The following is a 24,464-nucleotide window of genomic DNA, read 5'->3' on the forward strand; positions in this document are numbered from 1 at the left end:
TACTACTAACAAAGCTAAACATGTATGGTGTAAGGGGCATAGCGAACAAACTAATTAATAGTTACTTAAGTTCTCGATTACAATTCACCACTTATAACGGCGTCAAATCAGACATCCATCAAATAGCATATGGCGTCCCGCAAGGATCAATTTTAGGACCATTACTATTTCTTATTTACATCAATGATATCGTTAATATTTCGCATCGCTCAGAAATGGTATTATTCGCAGACGACTCGAATGTATTTTTTTTCCGATAGTAACCTCCAGTATCTTGAAAGCACAGCTAATGATTGGTTAAAGGATTTATCACTGTGGCTAGTTGCAAACCAGCTTGAATTAAATATTTTAAAAACTAAATATATTGTGTTTAGGGCAAGAAATAAGATGCTTAACTACGACTTAGATATAAAATTTAACTCCTACAAATTGGAGAAGGTTGAGTCATTAAAGTTCCTGGGTGTATGGTTTCATGAACACTTGTACTGGACAACTCGTGTGCCCAAGTTGTCTATAACACTCTCCAGATCAATTGCCACAATATACAAATTAAGATATTTATTACCAACATGGCTTAAGTGCCAATTATACTATGCACTTGTTCACTCTCATTTACATTACTGCTCATTGGTTTGGGGTACGACTACTAAAAATAACCTTGAAAAACTACTAGTGCTCCAGAAAAAAGCAATCCGTTCTATCGAGTGTTTAAGTTGTAACGATCACACATCTGCTTATTTTAAAAAGCAACGCTTGCTTACTATACAACAGTTAATAATGTTCAACCTTACAAAAGCCATCTTTCATTATCTCAAAACTGACACGGAGTCGTTTCACACCCAATTTCCCTTAAGAGAAACTAACTACAACTTAAGATGTGTGGATTATGCTAGAGGTCAAACACGTACGAGCTATGGTGAACAAACATTAACACAGCAAATTCCGCAACTTCTAAACATGCATCCTCAAATTCTGGAAACAGTTGAAGCAGTAAATTCAATATATACGTTCAAAAAAAGATAAAGGATTATATTTTGAAGCTTGAATAATATATTGGATACAAATGTGTAAACAACCTTGTTCGTTTTTTTTTTTGTTTTTTTTTTATTGTTTTTATCTGTGTTGCCGCTCTGAAACCTGTATGGGGCTCGGGACCTTGGTCAGGTGCTATTAAGCACCTTTTGTCCCTGCCACCCCACTTCAAAATGGCTAATAAATGTAATGAAAATGCAATGAGTTTTTAAAACATATTATTGGTAAAGTTGGTCGACGTTTCGGCCTGAGCCAGACCTTTTTCGAGAGTCTCGAAAAAGGTCTGGCTCAGGCCGAAACGTCGACTAACTTTACCAACAATATGTTTTAAAAACTCCAACAACCGTCTCAGGTGCGTTTTCTTCCGTATATATATATATAAATATATATATATATATATATATATATATATATATATATATATATATATATATATATATATATATATATATATATATATATATATATATATATATATATATATACATATATATGTATATATATATATATATATAAATATATATATATAAATATATATGTCCTATGTTTAACAGCCAGTAAAAGAGTAGGGCTTAAATCGGGGAAGGCTCAGCCATGCTTCTAGTGATTTCAAACTTTATGCCTATCAAACTCTTGTACTCTCTGCACTCTAATACGCTTCCTCAAGAAGGAACGGACATAAAAAAGTGACCACACAAAACAAAAAAAAAAAAAAGGAAAATGAAATAGTTATCATTTACATTTATTCATAGATGGTGCCACTGAAAAGACTCCGTGCCAGATATGCTGAACCTTTCGGTCCTTCAGCCGCTGAAAGTGCGCAGAAAGGCGATCCGGCTCAAGTTTTCTTTTTAATTTTTTTATTCGCTTTATTTTCATCAACTAGCTTTAATGCCAACTGCTATCCGCCCCCAAACGCGCCATTCACGCTCACCACAATCTGGCGTCCCTCTTTTTGCGAGCACGAGTACATATAAGTATTGTTTTTTTCCTCCATACGATTAATGATTTGAATGGTTTACTACCCACTGCATTTCAAGCTGATAATGTTTTTCCGAAGTGAAGTTCAAGTTTATGAAAATATGTTAAATCAATTTACGGGAGTATTTGCGTTAATTTATTGCATGTACCCTTTAAGTGAGATACTTATCTGGACTGCCTTTATATATGTCTATATGTGTGTGTGTGTTTGGGGTGTTTTTGTACATAGTATTCCAAAGCCTGCCGATAAATCATTGTTTTTACTCACATACCAAGTGCACTACATAACTATTTCGTGTTGCTTGTGCCGTTTCCTTATTTTCTTTCAGGTATGTGTGTACATATGTATAAAAAGTGTTTTTTTTTTCTTTACCGATGTTAAAAAAATTACTTGATGCATTGTATTTTTAAAGCCTGTTTATGTGCCTCTCCTGCTTGCACCCATTCGAGGTCTGCAGCAATGTTAAATTTAAAAAAAACGCGTTTTACATTTTTTTAGTATGAACTTAAGAATGAAGGCACCTGGTTTGTTTTTCGCTGTTAGAACGACCAGCACACTACTTTTTTCAGAAGATTGAAGGTGAAATTCCAGGAACTGCATTTCACTTTTCGTGGGGCCTTCCCTCTGGAAATTCCGATTCCCAGGCGAAGTCGTGAATGCTTCGGTGACAGCTGCCGGAGTTGTGTCGTTATTAAGAATGATTAGGTGGTCCTTCACATACCTGAACACATCGCAATTCAGAGATTTCATTCTCAGATGTCGTTGGATGCATCGGTCTTCCATCGAGACAATTCTAGTCACAGTTTGCAATTCACCTGTGGCAAATAATTGATTTATACTAGGGATGCCCAATTTATCGATTAACCTACCGATTAATCAACTAATGCTTTAATCACCATTAAAACTTTAAACCTGTTAATCGATCGGGTTCGGCGAAGCAAAATAACGTAAAAAGAGACGCTTTCCTCACGCAGACGTGGACGACTACATCTGTAGGAAGGGAAAGCTTTACGTAACATTTTAGAATAAGGTAAACTGTAGGGGCGATATTTGTAACCCCAGACAAAGTGCCGAAGGTTACGCGTGTCGCGGCCACTTCAACGCTGTTGGAGTGTCCGTTTAGCACGGCAGGCGCTATTGTGAACAGTCAAAGGAGATCGCACTCGCCGGAAAATATCAACGAAACTCTTTGCCGCATGCAACTGAAGTAATAATCTGTGAGTGTCAGTGCATTGGAACTGATGCAAACTACACATCGGTATTTATTTATAATCCAAGTTGTATACTGCGCCGTTTACGACGTTTTAAATATTATGTATAAAAATAAACAAGACCGAAATATCGATTGGTTAATCAATGAACGAGTGGCGAATAATCAGGTTAAAGCTTGAAATCGACGCCAAGTACTACTTTAAAGGGATACTGAACCGAAATTTCGAACTCACAAAACAAGGCTGGACAGATAGGCGGGACGATGCAAAACCCAAGAACATCACTCATACAGCGATATCTCAATCGGATCGCCATATTTTTAGAAAAGAAGCGCCCGACTGAACGCGGCCGACGAGGTCGACAAGGCAAGGCACGTCACGATTCTTATTCCCTCTCCTCCTCACTACGTCCCGTGTCGAGCTGGTGAACCGAAGCGAGGAGGAGAGAAGCGAGGCCGCTCCCCCTCATTCTCAAATTCTGCCGGAGGACAGTGATGTCAGAGGCCTCGTTTGATCGCGCCCTTCTTTTCGAAAAGTGCGGCCATCCGTTTGAGATATCGATGTACGAGCAATGTTTCGGAGTACGTAGAGTCCCGTTCAACGCTTCTAGAGCCTTATTTTGCGAAATTCAAATTTCGGTTCAGTATCCCTTTAAACACTTGTCTCCCTTCGAGTAACTTTGAATTCACTTAGAAAATACTTAAAAAAGCACAAACACGTTTATGAAAAAAAAAAAAACGCGCAAAATAAAACAAAGTAGCGTCGGCAGGTTGAAATCCAAAAAAAAAGAGGAAGTCCTTTAAAAAATCCGAACTGCAGGCCGTTTTTTAAGCACATTTGTAAGCGTTTTATTTTTTCTTGTGCTCTTGAATGACCTTTCGCGTGTTACACTTCTCTTCTTCCAGCTAAACTTTCCGTTCCTTTTGTTCATGCTCCGTCTACCCACTTGGCCAAACCCTTTACGGGGATTGGACGACTTAATAGTCTGTCAAAAGAGCTTCTGGTCTCGTGTCTTAAAGACAGACGGTGTTATTTTTCTTTTGTATCGAGCTGTTTGCTTCGTACTTTCGTGTTGGACAATTCTGCTTGACTCCGTAAATGTCACTTAACATTATAGCTGTTGTGACCTTAAGGTGTCGACGAAAGGCGACTCGTGAAAACAATTCATTTACCATAAATGCCGGCTGCGCTTTCACCAGCAGAATAAAACAACGTGTTTGTCCTTCGAAAGTTCGAGCAAAGTTGGCATGCTGTCCAGTCGTGTGCTTTTCTGAACGGCACAACCCAACAAACTTAAAACAAATTTGTTGAAAAAAAAAAAAGAACTAGTCTAGAATTCTTCGCCTTTAGATCTAAACAGATGACTGGGCCTTGCTGAGATAACAAAAAGCTTTACTTCGGTACCGCGATGGAAATACTAAAGGACTATGTCGGGTTCGTGGCGAAAAAATAAGATACACGCGCAATGTCTTGACACATCGCGCTCCGCCGGCCAACAATTGGCACCGCAGACCTTCATTTGCGTTGTCTACTCGTCGTTCTGCGTCACACCCAGTGTTGCGGAGTTGCCACTTCGAAGTTCGAATAATTCAGGAATGATTCCGAACTTTCGCTACCCCACAATGGAATGGAATTGGACTGGCGGCAGCGCTAGGGGAAATGAAATGGGAATGGAATTATATGCCTTTTGCCCGGAATGAAATGGGAATGGAATGGGCTCGGTTCTTATGAAAGCTGTGTTGATATTGATTTAGGGCCAACGGGCTGATGGAGGAATTCGCCATCGCATAGAACGTTTCTACAGTATCATTGCACTGGAGGTGACTGACGGCTTGATTTTATCACTGGCTAATGTTCCTTTGAGGATAGAAATGGCGCGCCCCCCGTGAAGCAACCAAAACTGAATAGTTGTAGACGAACAACATGTCGTTCCTGGCGCAGCGAGACGCAACATACCGGCTGAACCGGGCCCGAACTAAAAACGGGAGCAAAATTGTTATTTTTACCTGAACCCCCAATTGAAAATTCCATCAAAATACGTAATTTGGGACACTGACTGCCAGTCAGCAGCCTTGGTGGAACGTGATGGACCATCAGGCGTCATCTGATGGTCCATCAGATGACGTCTGACTGCCACTGCCAAGGGAATCTCACCAACAAGGGCAGCATTTATATAAGAGTAAAGCTATACGCACTCATAAATATTGTCAAATGCCTCGATAAAACAAAATGTTCGAGAAAAAAAAAAGTAAAACAAAAACAAGTCCACCGCGGATCGAACCCGCGACCACTTGCGTACAAATCGGAGAGCTTAACCCCTATGCTATGCCATCGTTTTGGAAACTCAAATTACCATTCTTTTTATAGATCTTTTCACCCTCCTCCGTATGGGCGCTGCCATCTTGGAATCACGTGATGCGGCCGCCATTAGGTTGCTTCAACTTGTTGCTCCGCTCTCCCGTCCGCGCCTTGGCGGATGCGTTGAATTCGTGTTTTTCGTCGCGTTTCACCGCGTCTCTTGCCTTACTCCGTAAAGTGTCATCCGATTCCCATACTGACCATGCAATTGCATTGCATCATTATGCGCGAAACTTCTGTAGTTAATTTTGTAACACGTTTTGAATATTTTTTTACTTTCGGCGTGCGGGATACGTGTGAAAAGGCTTTATAAAAACAGGAATCAGCGTTAGCACTTGCGCACATTGAATACATATGACTTGAAGAGAGCCTCGAGGGTTCAAATACCAAAAACTTATGAGAACTGAGGTGTGGCTACTAATAAGGGCGGAACATTTGCAATAGGGAGCCCAATGTTATTATATATATGAGTGCGCATCGGTGTAAAGGAAACAAACAAAAACACTCAGCGTAATTAGCCACGTGTTTTTCCTGAAAGCGTGGTCTTTTGTAGTTACATCAGATCGAAAACAATTTCTTTTGATTATACTAGGCAACTTGTGGACAAGACGCAGGAGCAAACGTTTAGTTTGAATTAATTCTTTTTTATGCTAGAAATAATGCTACCTTAACACTAGGAAACTTGTTTGTTCATAACATCACACCTATATCTGGTTTATGTTCTTAATCGCGTGTGTGATATAAGCATTCGCTTTATCGGTGTATTTATGAATTCCACGGAAATTGTATATCGTGCTTGGTCCCATGTCCATAGTCTTTCAGTTGCTTAAGTTATTCTTTATTATAACCATGCAGTTTCAATTAATTTATTTCAACACTAATATTTAGACTCCCTGCGTAAGAAGCTGTCACAGATAGTTTGATAGTGCCTATGATTCACAAAATGTGACGCCGAAAAAAATCCTTCTGCATGAAAGTCACCCGAGTGCAGCCGGTTGTCGACGACGAATAGGGAGTTACTTTCAGCAGCTGGTGACGTCATAAAGTGCAAAGCGCGTCGTTTCAAATCAGTGAACAGCTTTCTACACAGGTCCATTGGGGAGCGCCTGACGTTCAACTTCAGCCAAACATATCGGAGATCATTTCTTTTGCGCTCCTCGATTTCATTCGGCAAATTTTACGGAAGATGAATATCATACTTTATTTGAAGTTTGGCATTCACTTATCTCACCATTCTTATACATTGAGAACGTCGTAAGCAAATGCCCATATAAAAAAAAGTTTATTTCATAAGGTCAATTTTTTGAAATGCTGTTAATGAGTACTTTAGTTAAAGAAATTTTCTAGTCAGCCTAGGCTGGTCTATCAAAATATTTCTCGAGCGCTTAATTTCTTTAAATAAAACAGGCGGAGACAATATCACTTTTTTTTTATTATCTACGTGATTATATGAAACTTTTCTAGTCATTATATAAGACGTTTCCGGTCTCGAAGTTAGAAAAGGTTGGTGTACGGAAACCAAACATCGAACAGTAAACTTGTCAGTTCATCTGTTCTTGGTGATTCAGCAGATAGTTAATCATGTTGTCGACCTGCTTTTTCACTAAGCACTTATGCAATATAGTCTGTTGCAATATGAGATGATCAGTTCAATATCTCACTTGAGCGCGAGCTATCTACCTTCCGTACCGCTCGGTGCACGCACAGCCAAAGCACGGCGGCAGACAACGCGCGCGCGCTGCAGGCGGAGCTTTTCCTGTTTTATTTTTTTTTCTTCTGGAAATTAGTGTCCGCGGGTACGGCCGTAGACAATGGTACTCCTCCCTGTGCATTAACGCAGTTATTTCACCGCTGAACCTGGCCGAAATAAACGATGGACGGATCCAGACGCATATAGTAGTTCATAAAACAGATCGCAATTTAGGCTCGAAACCACTTCGTGGTTTGCCAAGTGGCTCAATACTATTGTTTCATTCGCTGTGTGCTACAAGAAAAAAACCTTATATCGCACAATTAATCGGAAATGGCATGAAACAGCATCATAATCGCGTGCACGTTGAAACCGAAACCGACCAAATTGAAGCAACCTAATGGCGGCGAGTGCGCCAGCGCCCTTTACCCGCCGGTCAGGCAACAACTGAAATGAAAAGGTCTATAAGTAAAACAAAATGTTCGAAAAAAAAAAAGAAAAAAAAAAAAGCAGAACCACCGCGGATCGAGCCCGCGACCACTTGCGTACAAATCGGACACCGTAACCCCTATGCTACGCCATCGTTTTGGAAACTCGATTCGACCATTCTTTTTATACGAGATGCTTCGGCTGCAAATGCAGTTAAGCCTTCAGCATGTTATGCAAAGCACTCGTACATCACTCGCCGTACTTCAGTTCTACTCACCTGCCATGTAGAGTACTTTCGCGTCGTAGAACGATCCTTTTGTTCGCGCGTCTCCGGCCCAGTAGACCTGGTACACCTTGTCGTCTTCAACTACACCGCTAAAGTCCCTTACATCGTCGGAACTCACAACAGGCTGGGTCTTGTCGAGTAGAAATTCTACTAAAACATAAGACATTGAGAGCCCGGGCAGGATCGACAGGTTGGTGCAAGCGGGCAAACAAACCGAGTCGAGAGCGATCGTTCATGAAAGCTCGGCGAAGCCTCTATGGGCGAAGCGAAGTCAGCGAAGTGGAGTGTTCGGCTATCGGCGGGCTTGTGATCAAGGTTGTCGGTCTGCTGCGTGTCATATCTCTAACATCAGCGGTTTTATGGGCTCACGTCCCGTAATCGCTTTCTCGTGCATAGATTATTTTTCGTATTCATAGATTTGACGAAATAGTGGTATCCGAACGAACCTTACGTTCTTTGACCGTACGTCTGTCTGCACGCCAAAGCTTTTTGATGTACAGTCAGAGCCAATCAATGTACAATCAGAATCGCCACCAAGACATCTTGATGGCATTTCGCGGCGGCCGACTGCCACCAGGAAACCACCAGAAAGCCGACAAGCGGAGTCTGACTGGAGTTTGACTGTCGGTCAGAGTAACTTGTTGGCCAATCAGACATGCTTGACGTACAGTCAGGCGCAGTCAGCGGTCCACTAGAAAACATTGACTGCCAAACAGGGTTACATTGATGGATTTTTCCTTCGGGAAATGAATATTCGCGACGGTGACGTCAGCGGCTCAGTTTTTACTAAACAAAGGGCAGCGACGACATGGAGACAGCTCTATTATAATAAAACCAAATAAGTATTTTGCACGTCTATGTGCAGCCCTAATTGGCGTGGCCGAGTCGGCGTGGAGGCGTGCACTTCAATAATTCGTTTCAAGTTGCGATGGACGGCAAGTTACCGCTACGAGTCACTGGAATCAATTTACAGCTCGGAGGGTCCCCGCGTCTTCTGCAGTCACCGCGTCGTTCCTCGCGGAACGACGCGGACACTGCAAACACACACACACACACACACACACACACACACACACACACACACACACGTACAAGCACACGCACACGCGCAAACGCACACAGACACACGCGCACACACGCAGCACGCACGCACACACGCACCTGCGCGCACACACACACACACACACCTCGCAAGGTGAAACTCCGATGGCTAAATATCTATTCTTTGTGTGTGTGTGTGTGTGTGTGTGTGCGTGTGTGTCCGTTCTTTTATTTTCTAGCTGCTAAACAATATTTCACAAAGTAGTAGAACGTGAAGGTAAACATCAACACAAAAACAAAACGTTGACGGCCGTCGGCGCGTTTGTTTTGCGGTGGCCAAATCTGGAAACGCCAAGAGGCGAAAGCCTTGACGAGCGGGACACTACGGCGCCGGTTGCCGGGACGCCAGTCGCCCAGAGCCCTGGACACGGCTTGAATAACATTTTTTTTTGTGTGTGTGTGTGAGTTTTCTAGAAACAGCAAGTCGCCCGCAGATATGGGAAGTAATTCGTTACAAGTAACGAATTACTTGTAATCCGTTACTTTTTCAAGTAATTTTGTAAGTGGCGCGTTGCTTTTTTTCGGAAGTAATTTGTGATGTAATTTCGTTACAAAATAATGCTCACGAATTGCTTTAATTGCTGGTTACTTTTTAGAAAACATTAGCATAATACAGTAACTGGAGCAATGCGAGCAGAATATTCAGTAGCGTAAAGAGAGCAAGTTCAACAAGATAGAAAACAGCAGGAAGGGGAGAATAGCCCAATCAAAAACATGACTTTTTGTATAACCGTTCACTAGAACAACTACAAAAACGGGCAAGGCATGTACAAATATACGAAAGACAAAGATCAAATAAGCCATCGCCGAGTAGGCTCTCTGTCCCCTTCCATCGTGTTTTTCTTCTTTTGCCGGGCAGGATAAAGCTCTTCGTGTTTATTTGTTTTTGTATTTTTCACCGTTTCATCGTTTCCGACTTCTTCGACGTCTTCCGCCACCTGCACAGACTTCAAACGTGGGTCCGTACCCCCTCGATTCGTGGGTTCACAAATCGCGTAACAGACGACATAGCCTTGCGCGAGGGGGTCTAATTCTCTTTGTCTTTGATGTGCGACACTGTATTCTAGCTCGCTCTTGAGGCACGGCTGAGAAGCGCCCGGCGCGAGGCTAAGAGCATCTTCTTGGAGGTTACGGACGATACTTCTTTTGGTTTACCTTACTGCGCATGGTGATCGAGTCCACTCCTCACTTTACAGTCGACTGTCAACATAAAGTTGGAGGGGGGAGGGGTGGCCGTCTAAGTAGTGCTGTGCTGAAAGAGAGAGAACGTGCAAAAGTGAGGTTATCCTCTATTGTTTTCTGAGACCGATGGCCACCGCTTCTCTCGTTATCTATGGCCTCCCCTGGCCTTCACGAATATTGGTATAGTATTGAGAACCGATGAACGATCGATGACCCGTAACCGCCACTTTTCTCTGACTGGCCGAGTTTTCGGTCATTGAGTGTCAGTCGTCTCCATGGCCATATTTTAATGAGGCGTTCAAAATTCAGGGCATTAAGGAGAACGGAAGCACTAGAGTTTAAAAATATACGAAAGAGTCACTAGAGTCACTAGTGTTTCAATGCATACTTTGGTTGCCAAAACAAAAAACAAAACAAAAAAGAAAAACACACATTGTCATCAGCATGAACCACATACTCTAATCTACGGAAACACATCAAGATAAGTTAGGACACCTGTATTCTGCATTGGCTATACATTGTAACGTTAGAACCAAGTTTTTCTTTTCTTATGACCCAGGCGAATATTTTTAACTGGGACCAGTCGGCACCTCAACTGGTTTCAACTGGGACTAACTGGTACGAACTGGAAATCAGCTGGGACCAACAGGGACCAGCTGAGGGGTCAATTGGTTTGAACCATTCCCAATTGGGAGTCAACTGGTATGACCCCCAGTTGGGAATGGAGTAAACTGGGGAGAAGTTCAGAAAGTAACTGGTTGGAGCGATTCCGAGTCGAACTTCAAGTGGTTTTCCCCTTCCCAATTCACATGGGGTGGCACTTTTGAGAAGTTGAGGGTGCATTTATATTTGCTAATTAAGAAAACAAAAAAATACATTTATAGATTAATACATATCTGGAAATTTTTAATACTAGGTACAATTAGGTATTTATAAAATATTAATAAAACTTTACATATTTTTATTGCAATAACTAATAAGTGGCAGAATATGTGTTAACCTAAATGAACATTTATGTACATATATAAAAATGTATTAAAAAGGAATTTAAAAACTTACAATATTTTTTAAAATAAACTTATATTTCGGGCAATCAGAGCTAGCTGGCCGCCGTGGCCCGCGGGTGTGGATTAGTGTTACGAGCTGTCGACAGATGGCGCTGCATATGCAACGCAGGCTGGACGGACGCGGTAGAGAAGACCGCCATCGCCCAAGTTCGCGTACTGATAGACGTGTCGTTATGAAAATGTCAAAACGATATCTGCGCTTCTTTGGACCCAACTGTAAACACGCTATGGTGGCAGCGGTGAACTTCGAGGATAGAAAGATACAGTTCAGCGATCGGACGGCACCCAGGAAAACCCAGACGGAAGAGAAAACCGTTGCGGAGAGCACAATGGCGAAAATGGCAGCAAATCTACCTCGAAAATGTTCGACTGTTGCGAAACTAGCAGTGGAAAATGTTGGATTGCAAGGTGGGAGCGCTACCGCATCGTATCAGCATCAGGACTTCACCTGCGCAACGCGGAAACACGGATGAGCACCCTCCTTCACGCGATGGGGAGAGAAACTGAGGACGTCTTCACTGATGCTGACAGGCGCCAGCGGCCGATCTTCCTTTATCTCGCATGAATACTACCTTTGAAAGGGCGATTCAATCGTCGCAAGCAAGTGGCTAAGCCCGGAAGCGTATACTTCGCCGAACCTCTTATTTATTTGTATTCTCCAAGTGTTTGACAATAAAGACTTGTCAACCTTCCATTCTGTGCCGTGCTTCTCTGTCGCTGGAGTTAGTACCAGCGGTAACTGGGACCGATTCCAGCTGGGGCCAACTCCAACAAGGACCGATTGCAACTGGGACCCATTTAAACTGGGACCCGCTTCAACTGGGACCAGTTGCAAACGGGACCAAGTTCCATAAACCAGTTGCAGTTGGGACCAGTTAGAAAATTCCGCCTTGACGCGAAACACCCGAGTCAGAAGGGAGCTTTCGCAGGTCGTTTCAGTAGCTCCGAATCTCCTAGCGGAGTTAGACGCTGCTATTGAGTATGCGCACCGCTAGTTTTGTCTGCACAATTCGAGGGATTATTTCCGGAGGCAGTAAGCTAGCGGGATGGCGGGTGTGGCTGCAGCTTTTGCTGCCTTGTCAGCTTAAAGGGGCCCTGCAATCATATTGCAGCCTCTACCCTCTTTTTTTTTCGGTTTCCACGTCTCGTGGAGTTCGGGCAACCCAGCGGGCACGGAGAGAGTAACTAAATATCAGTGCGTCATATTTTTACCGGAGGAGGCGGAAACCTCCTCTACCTGCGAGGGCGACCCGCGGTGCCGAAAGCGCTCGATATGTGACGTCTTTGGTCCCGGCCTTAATACTGCTGAGAGCCGCTAAAATTTTTTTTTTATCGAAATACAAAATATAAGTGTCGCGAGCCGTTTCAATTATTTATGAAAGTACTTTCTGTTCAGTATTTTAGATCAGAAAAGAACCAAATGCAGTTTATAAAGTACGGAAACAAGAAATGACCCGTCGACATACCCGCCACCAAGCGACGGAAAAAACGGCGCATACTAGAAAGGGGTAGTGGGGTAAGGCACCGACGGCCGGCGAGCGTTCAAAGGTCCCGGATGTGCGCGGCGGCGCTGCGGTCGTATACCGACTCGAGGATTCGACCGGTTCCGAGCGTTGCGAAGGCCTTCGGCGCGGCTTTGGCTGGCGATTTGGCCGTTTGGCGGTATGGCAGCGCGAAGTGGCTCCCCTTCAGAACGACTAGGGAGTTTTAGTAGACCGTATTTCCCCCTCCGCTAAGCCTCCGCTAAGAAGAAACCGCCACTGCGCCTGCCTGCCGATGGCCTTGGCTGTAGGGTTCCGGGTAGCGGAGGGGCTGAGCGGAGGGGGAGACACGGTCTACTACAACTCGCTAATCTTTACCCCGTGTTCGCGGTCATTTGTGGCCAATGAAGTGTTATGCCGAATTCGTCTTCAATCGCGCAGCAAGTGCGATGGGAGCCGCCCTGGCCGCCGGCTTCATACAGCCTATCCAACACATGCTTTAGTGGCGCCCTCTCGAGCCGTCGACACGTAGTTCGGCAGCCGTGAGCGCTCGCTGAGCTCACTAGCCCTCCTCTAGATCAGGGCCACTCAATTCAAGACCTACGACATCATGGTTATTTCTTGCTTATTTTGGTAATTTTGGTAAGTGGGTTATTTCTTGCTTATTTTGGTAATTGCAGTTTGCCTATAACTTTTAAAATTAACCGAAATTCGAGAAGAAAAGTTTTATTAAGCTACTACGTTCAGTGTTCTTAGGTTCGGGGCAAATTAAAAACCAGTCAAAATGTTTTTGCGGGGCCCCCTCAAAGGTGAGCGGAGTGCACCTACACTCTTTCTCTTAAATACAATATTTTATTTTTACAAGGACTGCATAATACAGGCATATGAAAAATAAAAAGTAGTGTTGCAGAACATTTTTGATTAACATCAAAATTGTTTGTATTGTTTTCTGGATAAGTGTACGGAAAAAGCAACGAGAAAATAATTCGTAACGTAACGTGTAAAGTAATCTGTTACTTTCAGCGAAACTAATTTGTAATGGTAGTCCATTACATTTTAGGCTCGGTAATTTATAATTGTAATTCATTACATTTTTCAAGTAACGAGCACAAGTCTGGTCGCTTGTTGTCTTTTTTAAGTCTTTTCTGTTTTAATTGTCTTTCGAAAGGTCTTCGTTGTTTTTCTTCTCTTCAACTTGGTCGATCGAGTAAGTCGTTTGGGCATGTGGTGTGGGTAGTTTCCCGTTTCCATCTGAATGAGCATCGTACCGTCGTGCAGTCGTGTATCAGTACTGCGTGGTGCCCGCTAAAGACCCAAGGCGAGCAGTCATACTGCACTGGCTAATTTTCTCATCTACAGTGGGTAACAATGTCGCCATACTCTGGCAGACTAAACTCCTGCTGTCTAAACAACTAAACGACTCATTCGTTTTTGTGGGTAGTTTGCAAGCAGATGTTTGCTACCGTCACTGTGTCACTGTGCGTGCTGCCTGATTTACTTCAGATGTGAGTATTGTACTTTGGTCGTGTCCAAGCGCTTGCATAACCATTTTTCATTTTTATAGCACGGTGTTTGCGTTGAGAATTGAAGATCAAAAAACGAAATTAAGCATATATTTGATTAATGTCTGTGTTTCACAGCGCGGCTTCTGATGACCTAATTTTTTTAAATAGAGATGACGTGTGTTGAACACGCATTTTCCTGTTAACAACTGGTCTGTAGCTGTAGACTTTATATTCCTTTTAAACCGGTTTGAACTGGTTCGCGCTTGGTGGCACGGTAACCGAGTTGTTATTTCAAAAGCATCCCTAAACCAGATCCGAACCGGCACAAATTGCAAAGCTACTGAACCTGAACCCGAACCGAACCGCAATTACAACCGGCTCGACTATGTGTTGCTAACAAGCCGATCTTCTAGTTTGCGCTGAATATAAATGAAGAATTGGAGTGAATATGTTAAGAGATCGTAAGAATCGCACAGCAAATGTAAAAGTTTTCGTTTAAAGGCAGGTCCCATAGTATGGTGCTACAGTCCCTTCTGCTGGCTTCGTATATTAATTCCACTTTGTCAGCGGTTTTCTGTTCTTGCCGCAACGCAAGGAGATTTGGGGCAGGTATACGCGGCGTCGCATCTAACAGCGCACTAGCGGTGCAGCTGCGCAAGGGTTCGAAGCAGAGAGCAAGATAGCTTGTTGCGCCACGAACGAACTAGGCAGTGTTAAGGTCTTATCAAACAAACAACATGCTAATTATATATCTGCGGAGGGTATACGGTGCGTTTGCGAAGAGTATGGGTGGTTTTAATTAGTGGCGTCTGTTGCGACTGCAAGCCTTTTACGCTTGATCGCGTGATCGATGTCTGAAGTGACACCACACTCTAAGAAAGAAAGGGTATATCCTTACACCCGTTGTCACATAGAATACAGCACGAAATTTCACTTCGACGACCAGTGCACTGTAGTTGAGCCGACGGTACCAGCTTTCATGAGCGGCTTGATAGGCTAGTTGTGCAGCTTCTTAAAATAGTTAATGTACGTTTGACCGACTGCAAAGAATGTAATCGGGGTTTTCTTGGCCCGACTGCGAGACCTGAATGTTTTTTTTGTGTGTGTGTGTGTGTTTTCTTGTATTTTTTATACGCACTTTAGTTGTTTAATATGTTATATCGCACGTCTCTGCGTTTCAAAAGGACAGCAGCTTTACGATGCTTTTTTCCCAGTAACACAATGTAGCTGTCAATGGCCATTTCTTCGCGTTCATGAATGAGAGAAAGGGAAATGGGGGAGTTCGGTCATTCCAGGAGGGGAAATGGGCCCAGTGTCTACACTCCGGGGAGTTGAAAATAATTGAATTGTAGAAAACTCTAATTCGCCGGAATGGAATTGGAATGGAATGGGGGTGCCCATTCCGCAACAGTGCTTGCAACTGCTCACTTGAAACAAAATAGCCAATACAAATGCACATATAAACATAAAAAAGGTGCTGTGTGGATCTGGCTGACATGATCGCAGTTGAGCCCGTCCTCTACTTCAATGGGGCGCCGCTTGCTTTCGCCGATGCGGTCGAAGGTTGTCGCAAGAGACAGGGTAACTGAACAGTGAAGCGCGTGTTTTGTTAATTAAAAAGGGGAAACAAATATAGACGTTTACAGTTCTCTGTAACGCTGAATTGGAGCGCAGCTCTTGAGGAGGAGGGGAGGGTATGATCCTCCTTCCCCGCCCGTCCTCCTCTCCTGCCATCCTTCTATTTAGTGAAAAGTGTTCGCTAAATTTCCGACTAAATTTAGCGAACATTTTCCCGCTAAATTTAGCGGGGAAATTTCTCTCCGAATTTAGCTGGGAAATTTTACCGCTAAATTGACGTGAGACGTCACATGTTACACGTGACTAGACGTCTGACGTCATTTTGGGAAGCGTCTCGCGAAATTCAGTGGTAAATTTTCCCGCCAAATTTAATGAAGAAATTTTACCCTCTTGACACGTGTGAAGAAATTTTACCCGTGTGACGTCACACGTGACGTCACACGTGACGTCACGTGTGACGTCATTATGGCAAACGACCCATAATGCAACGCGCTGTTACGCCGGCGGCGACGCCGACGCCGTTTAACCCGGAAACGGGAGCCTAAAGGCTGCGCTCTAAAAAAACAGGGACGCCGTGCCCGCCACGAAAGATGCTGCACGCGCGGCCGACACGACGCGAAGGGTCCTGTACATCCGCGCGTGGACGCACATGTGCTTGTTTTTCCTTCCAAGAGAACTTCAGTGACATTGAATGTAAGAGGCAACTGGATTACTTACATCTAGACGCATTTAGGAGAAAATAATAGTGTTACATACCCTTTACGGGCCTTGAGTCGCGTCGTCTTCCATGTCAGCGACTGCACTAATCATTGAGTTGGGAGTGTTTGTTTTCCACACAGCGTTACCTCCAGAGGTGGTCACTAGAGAGCGCCACTCCTCAGTCCCCTCTCCAAGAGGTAGCCGAGTAAGCTCGCGCGCACCAGCTCGGAGCATGTGGAGCGAAACCTCGCGCTGCCAAACCCAGGGATCCTCGGCTCAATCCTCACCCCTTCTCGTTTCGATCTGTGTGAGCATCGTACCGGCTTGCGGTCATTTATCACTACTGGGTGATTCACGTTAAGGACCCCAGGCTAGTGGTTATACTGCACTAGCTAAACTTCTCAACTACATCTGAGAGAGAAGTCGCCCGTTGAGGCAGACTAACCAGCCAGTATAGACACGCGCAAAATAAGATTATTAACGTTACTGAATTACTTGTGTTATTAGTGCTCCATGACTTGTGTATGTTTATTGGATGTCTCCGCATTTGCAGAAGGCAAGTGCTTATTTTCATTTATGTATTGTTACAAACCTAAAATGAATGCACGAAATTTATTGTTTTTTTTCGTGAAAATCTGGCATATTTTATATAAAAAGAGTATAGAAACGTTGTTAGAATTTGTATTTGTTTATATGTAATTTCGTATACAATTTCTATACAGTCTCTATTCAACGAGTTTTACGGAAAGTCCATGAACAGCAACCAAAACGCTATAGACACTAAAGGGAGTAGTGGACACATTTCCTATAGATTACCTACAGTCTCTATATACTATTTACTATAAAGATCCTGAAGAAAATGAATGAACATTCCTGCAAGAGTGCAGAGGGTGGCCCGCAAGTCAATATCATCACTTGGACGGCATATGCCACGACTAAAAAATCCCCCGTCCCCCGCTCCCTGAAAAAAAAAGGCGCGAGGCGTTGTGTATGAGATACACTACGAGGATTTTCCAGTCACGTACGTGCATCGGCGAAACAAAGAACTTTCGGGAAAGGATTCACCGCGATGGAAATAGCGATCAACGCTCGCAATTTTGATCATGGGTGCGGCGGAGTCATTGAACACTGCGAAGTAAAGGACCGGCTGATTGCATTGACTTCAAGAAAATCCGCACCCTCACCGTTGAAACTAACCCCAGACAAAATCTTTTTTTGGAACCATGGCACGTTCGAACACCGCCAGAAAACACATATAGGTCCCTGGGCTCTGTTACATCCGCCTCCGTCAATGGGCGTCGGGATATCACCAAAAGATTGAGAAATGCTTAGCCATGCAAGCTTCCAGGCAAACACGAAAAAAACCCAAAAAAACACGAAGATGCTATTCCTCAATGGCCATCGCCGCACACACCACTGAAGTGCTTACCGAGTGGGTTTTTAATTAAATAGTTAGACGTCCTCCCCCCTCCCCCTTCTGTTTTTATTATTATTTTATTATGTATGCCCCGACAGACATTCTCCGAAACTTCGTCTGGCTCCTTCGATCGGTGTTATTATGTGAGTTTAAGAATTCTGCGACACGTTAGTGGCAGCTTTCTTGCGAACGATGATGAAAGGAGCGAAGACACTCCCAGCGGGTAGCACGAAGCCTCTGCATTCGAGACACTAGCCCAATGCGACTCACACATATGGTACATGGACTATTTAGGCGCTGGTTTCGGACTGGAGTCCTGTCAATCAAATGCTGCACACTTAGCTTGAAAGCTGTTTTATATAATTATCTTATATATCGCTTTACACAGATAATCGCTTCATAGAGACCGGTCGTCTTTTTGGGACACTCGACGTGATTTCCCGCTAACTTGAGCAGGAAATTTGATGTGACGTGCCGTGACCTTGTGCGACGTCTGGTCCCGCCACCTGATGTTACATTTCGTCAGGTAATGTTACACCATAGCGTTTTGTAACGCATTCTGACGCCACGATGTCAAGTAGTGGAATCGTGGGATTTCATGACCTCAAAAAGCGTCAGGTCACGTACCTTTAATTTACCCGCTGAATACAGCTGGGAATTTAATAAAGACCGTGTTCGTCACTTCCCTGAAAAGGCTGCTCATTAAATTAAGAAAATATATTGGTTGCGGGTTAATAAAGCCTTCCATATGTAATACACAATAAGACATTTCCTTCCTTAGGTAGAAAGAAAGTTTCAGATTTTAACTCCCATGAAAACAGCCTGCCAGCACCCATATTTCGACCAAGTACATCCCTCTTCAACTGAAAACCGGCAGCCGTTTCATTGCACATTGTTCATTATACAAGGGCCTAAAAAGAACGTGGAAAAAGGTGATACGGTGTGCCGCATACCCTTTTTAAAGGGTGTTTACCGCACTGACATTCGCTTCAGCCGAAGTTGTTTTAGCGACGACCTCGAATAATGATGGCTTGTATCAGTGCGTTTTAATTGAAGAAACATACCTTCAATTTAGATATATACTATTCTTGAGACGGATTATTGATGAGGACAAAACGACACACGTGTAACTTTCGAAATTGAAGTGCTGGTCACATGCGAATGACTATCCTTAATATGTCGATTATATATTGTGGTGGAGCAATCACCGTGCCCATGATTCCCATACGTAATCTAGTGTATCTGGAGTTGCTGTTTCTGTTAATGTGAGAAATGCATGCAGTGACTGGTGTTTCCGAACTCGGTGCTCGGAACAAATATCCCTTGGATGCTGAAGATCGGCAGCATCCCATTTTTCAGGTGTTCATCACGATTAAAGCATGTTGATGTAACACCCTTGGAGTGTTAGCTCTGGTACCAGCTGATTTATATCCTTAAAGACGTCAATGTTTTTAGTTGGTAGTACTTTGGAGGTAAACGTCGCTGGTAATGTTTCTCGCTTAGCATGAGAACGCGGGAAAACATTCTTACACAAAAAGAGAAAGAGAAGAAAAAAAAAAAGAAACAGAAGACACTTAGCCGAGAGGCTGAGGGAGAGAAGGAGATCAGAGCGTGCGGGGGACGTAAGGACGCCGGCGTCTGTTTGGAATGCTTAGTGGGTACGCCTAAATCATGTCCACTGCACTTGTCGAAAGCTTTAGAACGGCGGATGCCGGCGTCCGGCGGTTGGCTTTTGCATTCGAACGTGTCCCGCGAATGTAGGGGAGACAAAGGCAACTAGCTTTAGGTCTACCCACTAATTATTCGAATCCCCGCGGCCTCTCATCTCCTTCTCTCAGTTTCTCAGCGCACTTTCTTTGGAAGAGGAGGGTCGTCTGAACAGAGACCTTTAAAGGAGCTTTGCAACAATGTCAGCGTTGTGCTTGAATAATTGTGGGAATTGGTGTCACGACCATTGTGAAGTAAAGAACAAAAACCGCTTTAACCTAAGTGTCCTAGTTGTTTTTCTTTTTTTTAATTGACACGATTAAGGTTTCTGGCACCTCTGAACTCCTTTTCGATCTTCCCAGTCACGTGCGTTGTGAGGAGAAGGGGGCGCGCGGGGTTCCGGTGAAGCTCTCTCTCTCTCTAGTGCCATCAGTGAGCACCGAGAACTGGCCCGCTCGCGACCACGTGACCACCTGCCTGCGCCATCCGGCTCGGCCGTCTGGCTTTGGCGGCTCGTCGTGGTAGCATGTAAAGCGGACGGTTTTGTTGATATCGGATAGATGGCGCCACTGAAATCTCGTTTAATAAAGATCTTGTCAATTAAGCCAGGTTTTTGACGCATTTATATTTATGTTGTTACGACAAGATTTATAGAAAAATTACCTTTTATAAGTCACGTCGAACGGTTCTCATGGCCGCCACTCACGGCTGCAGATCGGGAAGTATTATATATTTTTCCTCGCGATTACGCTGCGGAACTGCAACATTTCGAAGGAATGAGATTTGTTTTGTTTTTTGTGACAAGATACAAAATGTCAAAAGCACAATATAAAATGCTTTCAACGTCAAAATCGTGTACATCTCATTGAAAAAAGAAAGAAACTAAAATAAAAGGGCATAAGTGGGATAAATCTTCTTTGATTCAGGACATATTTTGTGCAATATTTACTTTGTTAGGTGCAGGTTAGGCAGAGGTCATATTAATTATTTTTTTCTACTTCAAATATTGCCAACCCTTGCGGTTTGGAGGATTGCAGCATTGTATACAGTAATACATAAAACAAAATACAGGCAACACAAGAAAGTATAGATAGAACAATCATTCTCACAGGTGCAACTACTCGCCAGCAAACCAGTTCATCAACCTCTCTTCAAATTCTTCAACAGAAGAGACGTCAGAAAAAACACTAGGAGGGTAATCTGCTCCATTCTTCAATTGGTTTTACAAGTAACGGATATTTAAAAATATCAATATTGGGCATAAAAGGGTCAACTGACAATTCGTTGTTTAGTCGTCGAGACCATCTTCCAGATCTGATATAATTTTGCGTGTCATTATGGGGATACTTAAAATACAGCAAATATAAAAACCTCAGCCGCGCAATTCTTCGTCTTGGCTCTAAAAAGGATAATCGCGCTTCCCTCAACAATGCCGGAACAGACTCGGGCCTATCGTATTTAGGAAAAATGAACCTTGTTGCTAGCCTTTGAATGCGCTTCACTTTATTTATTTGAGTTTGTGCGTGGGGGTCCCATATTATCGATGCATATTCCAATGTTGGGCGCGCTAGAGTTATATAAACGTTGGTCCGGATATCGGAATTCGTCCCTCTTGAAGATCGCCTCATAAAACAAAGTTTTCTATATGCATAATTATATACACTTTCAAAGTGCGTATTCCAGCTGAGGTCACCCGAGATAGTAATATCAAGATGCTTAATAGTGTTTTGAACGTTGCAAGACTACACCATCTAGTTCTTAGGGAAACAGCAACGGAGACTTCTTTTTGGTTATGTTTAAGACAGTAGTTTTATCGAAATTATTTCGCATATCCCATTTTTCACACCAGTGGAACATAGTTGTCAAGAAGTCACTTAATAATTTTTGATCATCTAAAGTTATTACGGAGATGTAAACCAAACAGTCATCAGCAAACAAACACACTTCCGCAGTCGGGTGGAAATCTAGAGCGATATCGTTAAAATACACTAAAAACAAAACTGGCCCCAAAACAGATCCCTGGGGTACGCCAGACGTGACCGCGAAAACGGATGAGGAATGACCGTCAATTTCAACGCACTGTGTCCAATCAGATAAGTATGATTTTATCCAAGGAACCAAGTTCTTATCAGCACCAAGAAGCGACACCTTTTCAAGTAAATTTGTATGCGAGACTCTGTTAATTGCTTTAGATAAGTCGATAGATGCAACATCTACTTGGCCACGAACATTTAGCACATTTGCGAACTGAGGAGTTGATTTAAATAACTGAGTAATATTCGATAGCTTCCTGCGAAAAAACGTGTTGTTTATCATAAAGGTGTTGCTGTCTTTTAGAAAATCAACGAGATGTCTAGAAATGACCTGTTCGAGCATTTTGCATGTTGTTGATGTCAACAATATTGGCCTGTAGTTTTTCACTTCAAGATGGTTGCCCGACTTGTGAATGGGTACAACTTTGGCAAGTAACCATGCAATCATTTGGTAAGCGACATTTATATAGCGACTCTTGAAAGATTGCGGTCAAAAACGCGAAGCCGGTTCGCAGTAACGCCTCGGAAATTCATTTACGATTATATCTGGTCTCGGTGATTTTTTTTATGTCAATATTTAGTAGTAAGACCCTCACTTCGTAAAAAATTAATTTGAATAGTCTGTGTTTGGAGGCTGGGTTCGTTGTCAGTTAGATTATTTACAGATGTACCCACTGAAAAAAACCGAGTGAACGTAGTTGTTGAATTCATTTGCTACGGTAAGCGGATTATCGCATACAGCACCGTCCACATAAACTTATTTTATAACTTTCTGCTTAGGAAACAGATGTTGCCAGAACTTATGTGGTGACGTTTTTAAAATTGTGTTAATCGCATTTGCAAAGAAGTTAGTTTTGGAATTTTAGAGTTTCTTTTTCACATCACGGCTTAAAGAACTAATTGCTCATAAGTTCCGGTGCTTACACAATCTCCAACGTTTTAATCTGCGCTTTATGTGGATGAAATCACGTGTGACCCAAAGGTTTGTCCTATTAATCTTATTTTTTTATTATCCGAAGAACATACGCTGTTAGACGGTAGATTACTGCTTCCTTAAAGTAATTCCAGAGGCTTTCAACGTTAGCGTTCCGGCGAAAAGAGTAGAGAGGGTATTCGAAATAATCAAAAACAGTTGTGTCATCAGTTTTTTTTTTTTTTTTTCGAAGCTGTAAACCAGTGCCGTATTTTGTTTTTCAGTTTTTGAGGGGCGCTATTATGTGTTACCGTCGCACGCACCACCTTATGATCTGAAATCCTGTGTACAAAAGACACCTCGTACTCACGAATGCGCGTCGAAAGAAAGCAGATATTTAAAATGGAATTTTGTGGCCCAAACGTTGTTGTGGGTTCCCGGACTATTTGATCGAGGCCGTGTTTTAACAATACTTCAAACAAGTAATTACCTTGCTTCCTACCTTACTCTTCGACAATGTTTTCGTTCCAATTAATGTGAGAGAAATCAAAATCTCTGACAACTAATTTAGTGCGTTCATTAGCTTGCTGTCAAATAATTATAAATTTTTTAATAAAACTGATGCCTGAGGATGGCGGTCTATATACTCCGCCGACCAGAACGTTCCAATGTTTTATGAATATTCTGCACCATACACTCTCATGCTGTGGGATACGTGTTACAGCCTGATACCTCAAGGACCGCTTTATAAGCAAAGCGACCCCTCCCCCCCCCCCCCCCCCCAACTCTCGTGTCCCTGTCGCGCCGCAACAAATCGTAACCGGGAGGGAACACTTGGATATCCCACACTTCTTGACGCAAGCATGTTTTCAATATCACGACAAGATGCGGGTCGTGATCGAGTAGAACAGCTTCCAGTCGGTCAGACTTGCGCATTTTGCGCATTTAGCTTCAATATTATCAATCTAGGAATCTCCTGATGTCAGTCTTGTTATGATTCAGGCGTGGAAATGCCATGTGGATGTGTATTAAGCTTTACCCTTTGTTCTTTTTCTGAATTCTAAGTGTACGCCACGTCATTAACGCAAAGTCTGTCATGAACAAGTTTAACCTTTGCTTCTCTCCGTTTTTCGTCGCGTGCTGACTCCCGCAGTTTCTTCCTCGTCTACAACGTGTCTTTTGATAAGTCATCAGAGATTTACTCTGCAGTTCCCTTTAGTTTGTTACAGTTTTTAAACACCGAGACCTTTTCATTATGGTGGAATACGCTTAGGACCACCGGTCTATTTTTGCCTTGGGTGATCCGCCCTATTCTTTGAATTCTTTCGACTGATGTTAATGACAAACCCAGTTGCTTGTTAAAGATGTCACCAAGCACCTTTTGCTACAGACTCCTTGTTTCTCCAAGTTCCTCGTGAATGACGAAAACTATAAGTTTGTTGCGGTGGGATCTATCCTCGAATCCAACAAGCCTTCCGTGTTGGTGTTCTATAGTGTTCTTCAACAACCGTACTTCGCTTTCCAATTCACGAATTTTGTTTCCATTATCGGTAACTGCACTTAGAACCCCGCTCAGCCTATCTTCAGTGCTTTTGAGAGTCTTATTTATTATTTCGTTATTTCTTTGTTTGCGTGGGTTCGTCCAAGCATGGACGTGACCCAATCCCCCTCACCCAGCCTGCAAGCTTCGAAAGGGGTGCCCCCCCCCCCCCCCCCCCCTGTTTACGCCAATGCTTTTCGGTAATAAAACCACGCTTGCAATGACGACGGTTGCAAACTTCACAGAGCAACAG

General features: G+C 43.1%; 1 protein-coding gene across 1 annotated transcript; it reads right to left on the reverse strand.

The window, feature by feature from the left end:
• Nucleotides 1-20,912: 20,912 nt before the first annotated feature.
• Nucleotides 20,913-21,425, reverse strand: LOC115316644 (the record flags this gene model as incomplete). Its single annotated transcript, XM_040219515.2, has 1 exon — nucleotides 20,913-21,425. A coding segment is annotated over one exon (513 nt), but the record flags the coding sequence as incomplete, so codon positions are not given.
• Between the last annotated feature and the right edge of the window lie 3,039 nt (nucleotides 21,426-24,464).

This window comes from Ixodes scapularis, unplaced genomic scaffold, assembly GCF_016920785.2.
Source record: "Ixodes scapularis isolate PalLabHiFi unplaced genomic scaffold, ASM1692078v2 PGA_scaffold3__209_contigs__length_174095766, whole genome shotgun sequence".
In the NCBI taxonomy this organism is placed as follows: Eukaryota; Metazoa; Arthropoda; class Arachnida; order Ixodida; family Ixodidae; genus Ixodes; species Ixodes scapularis.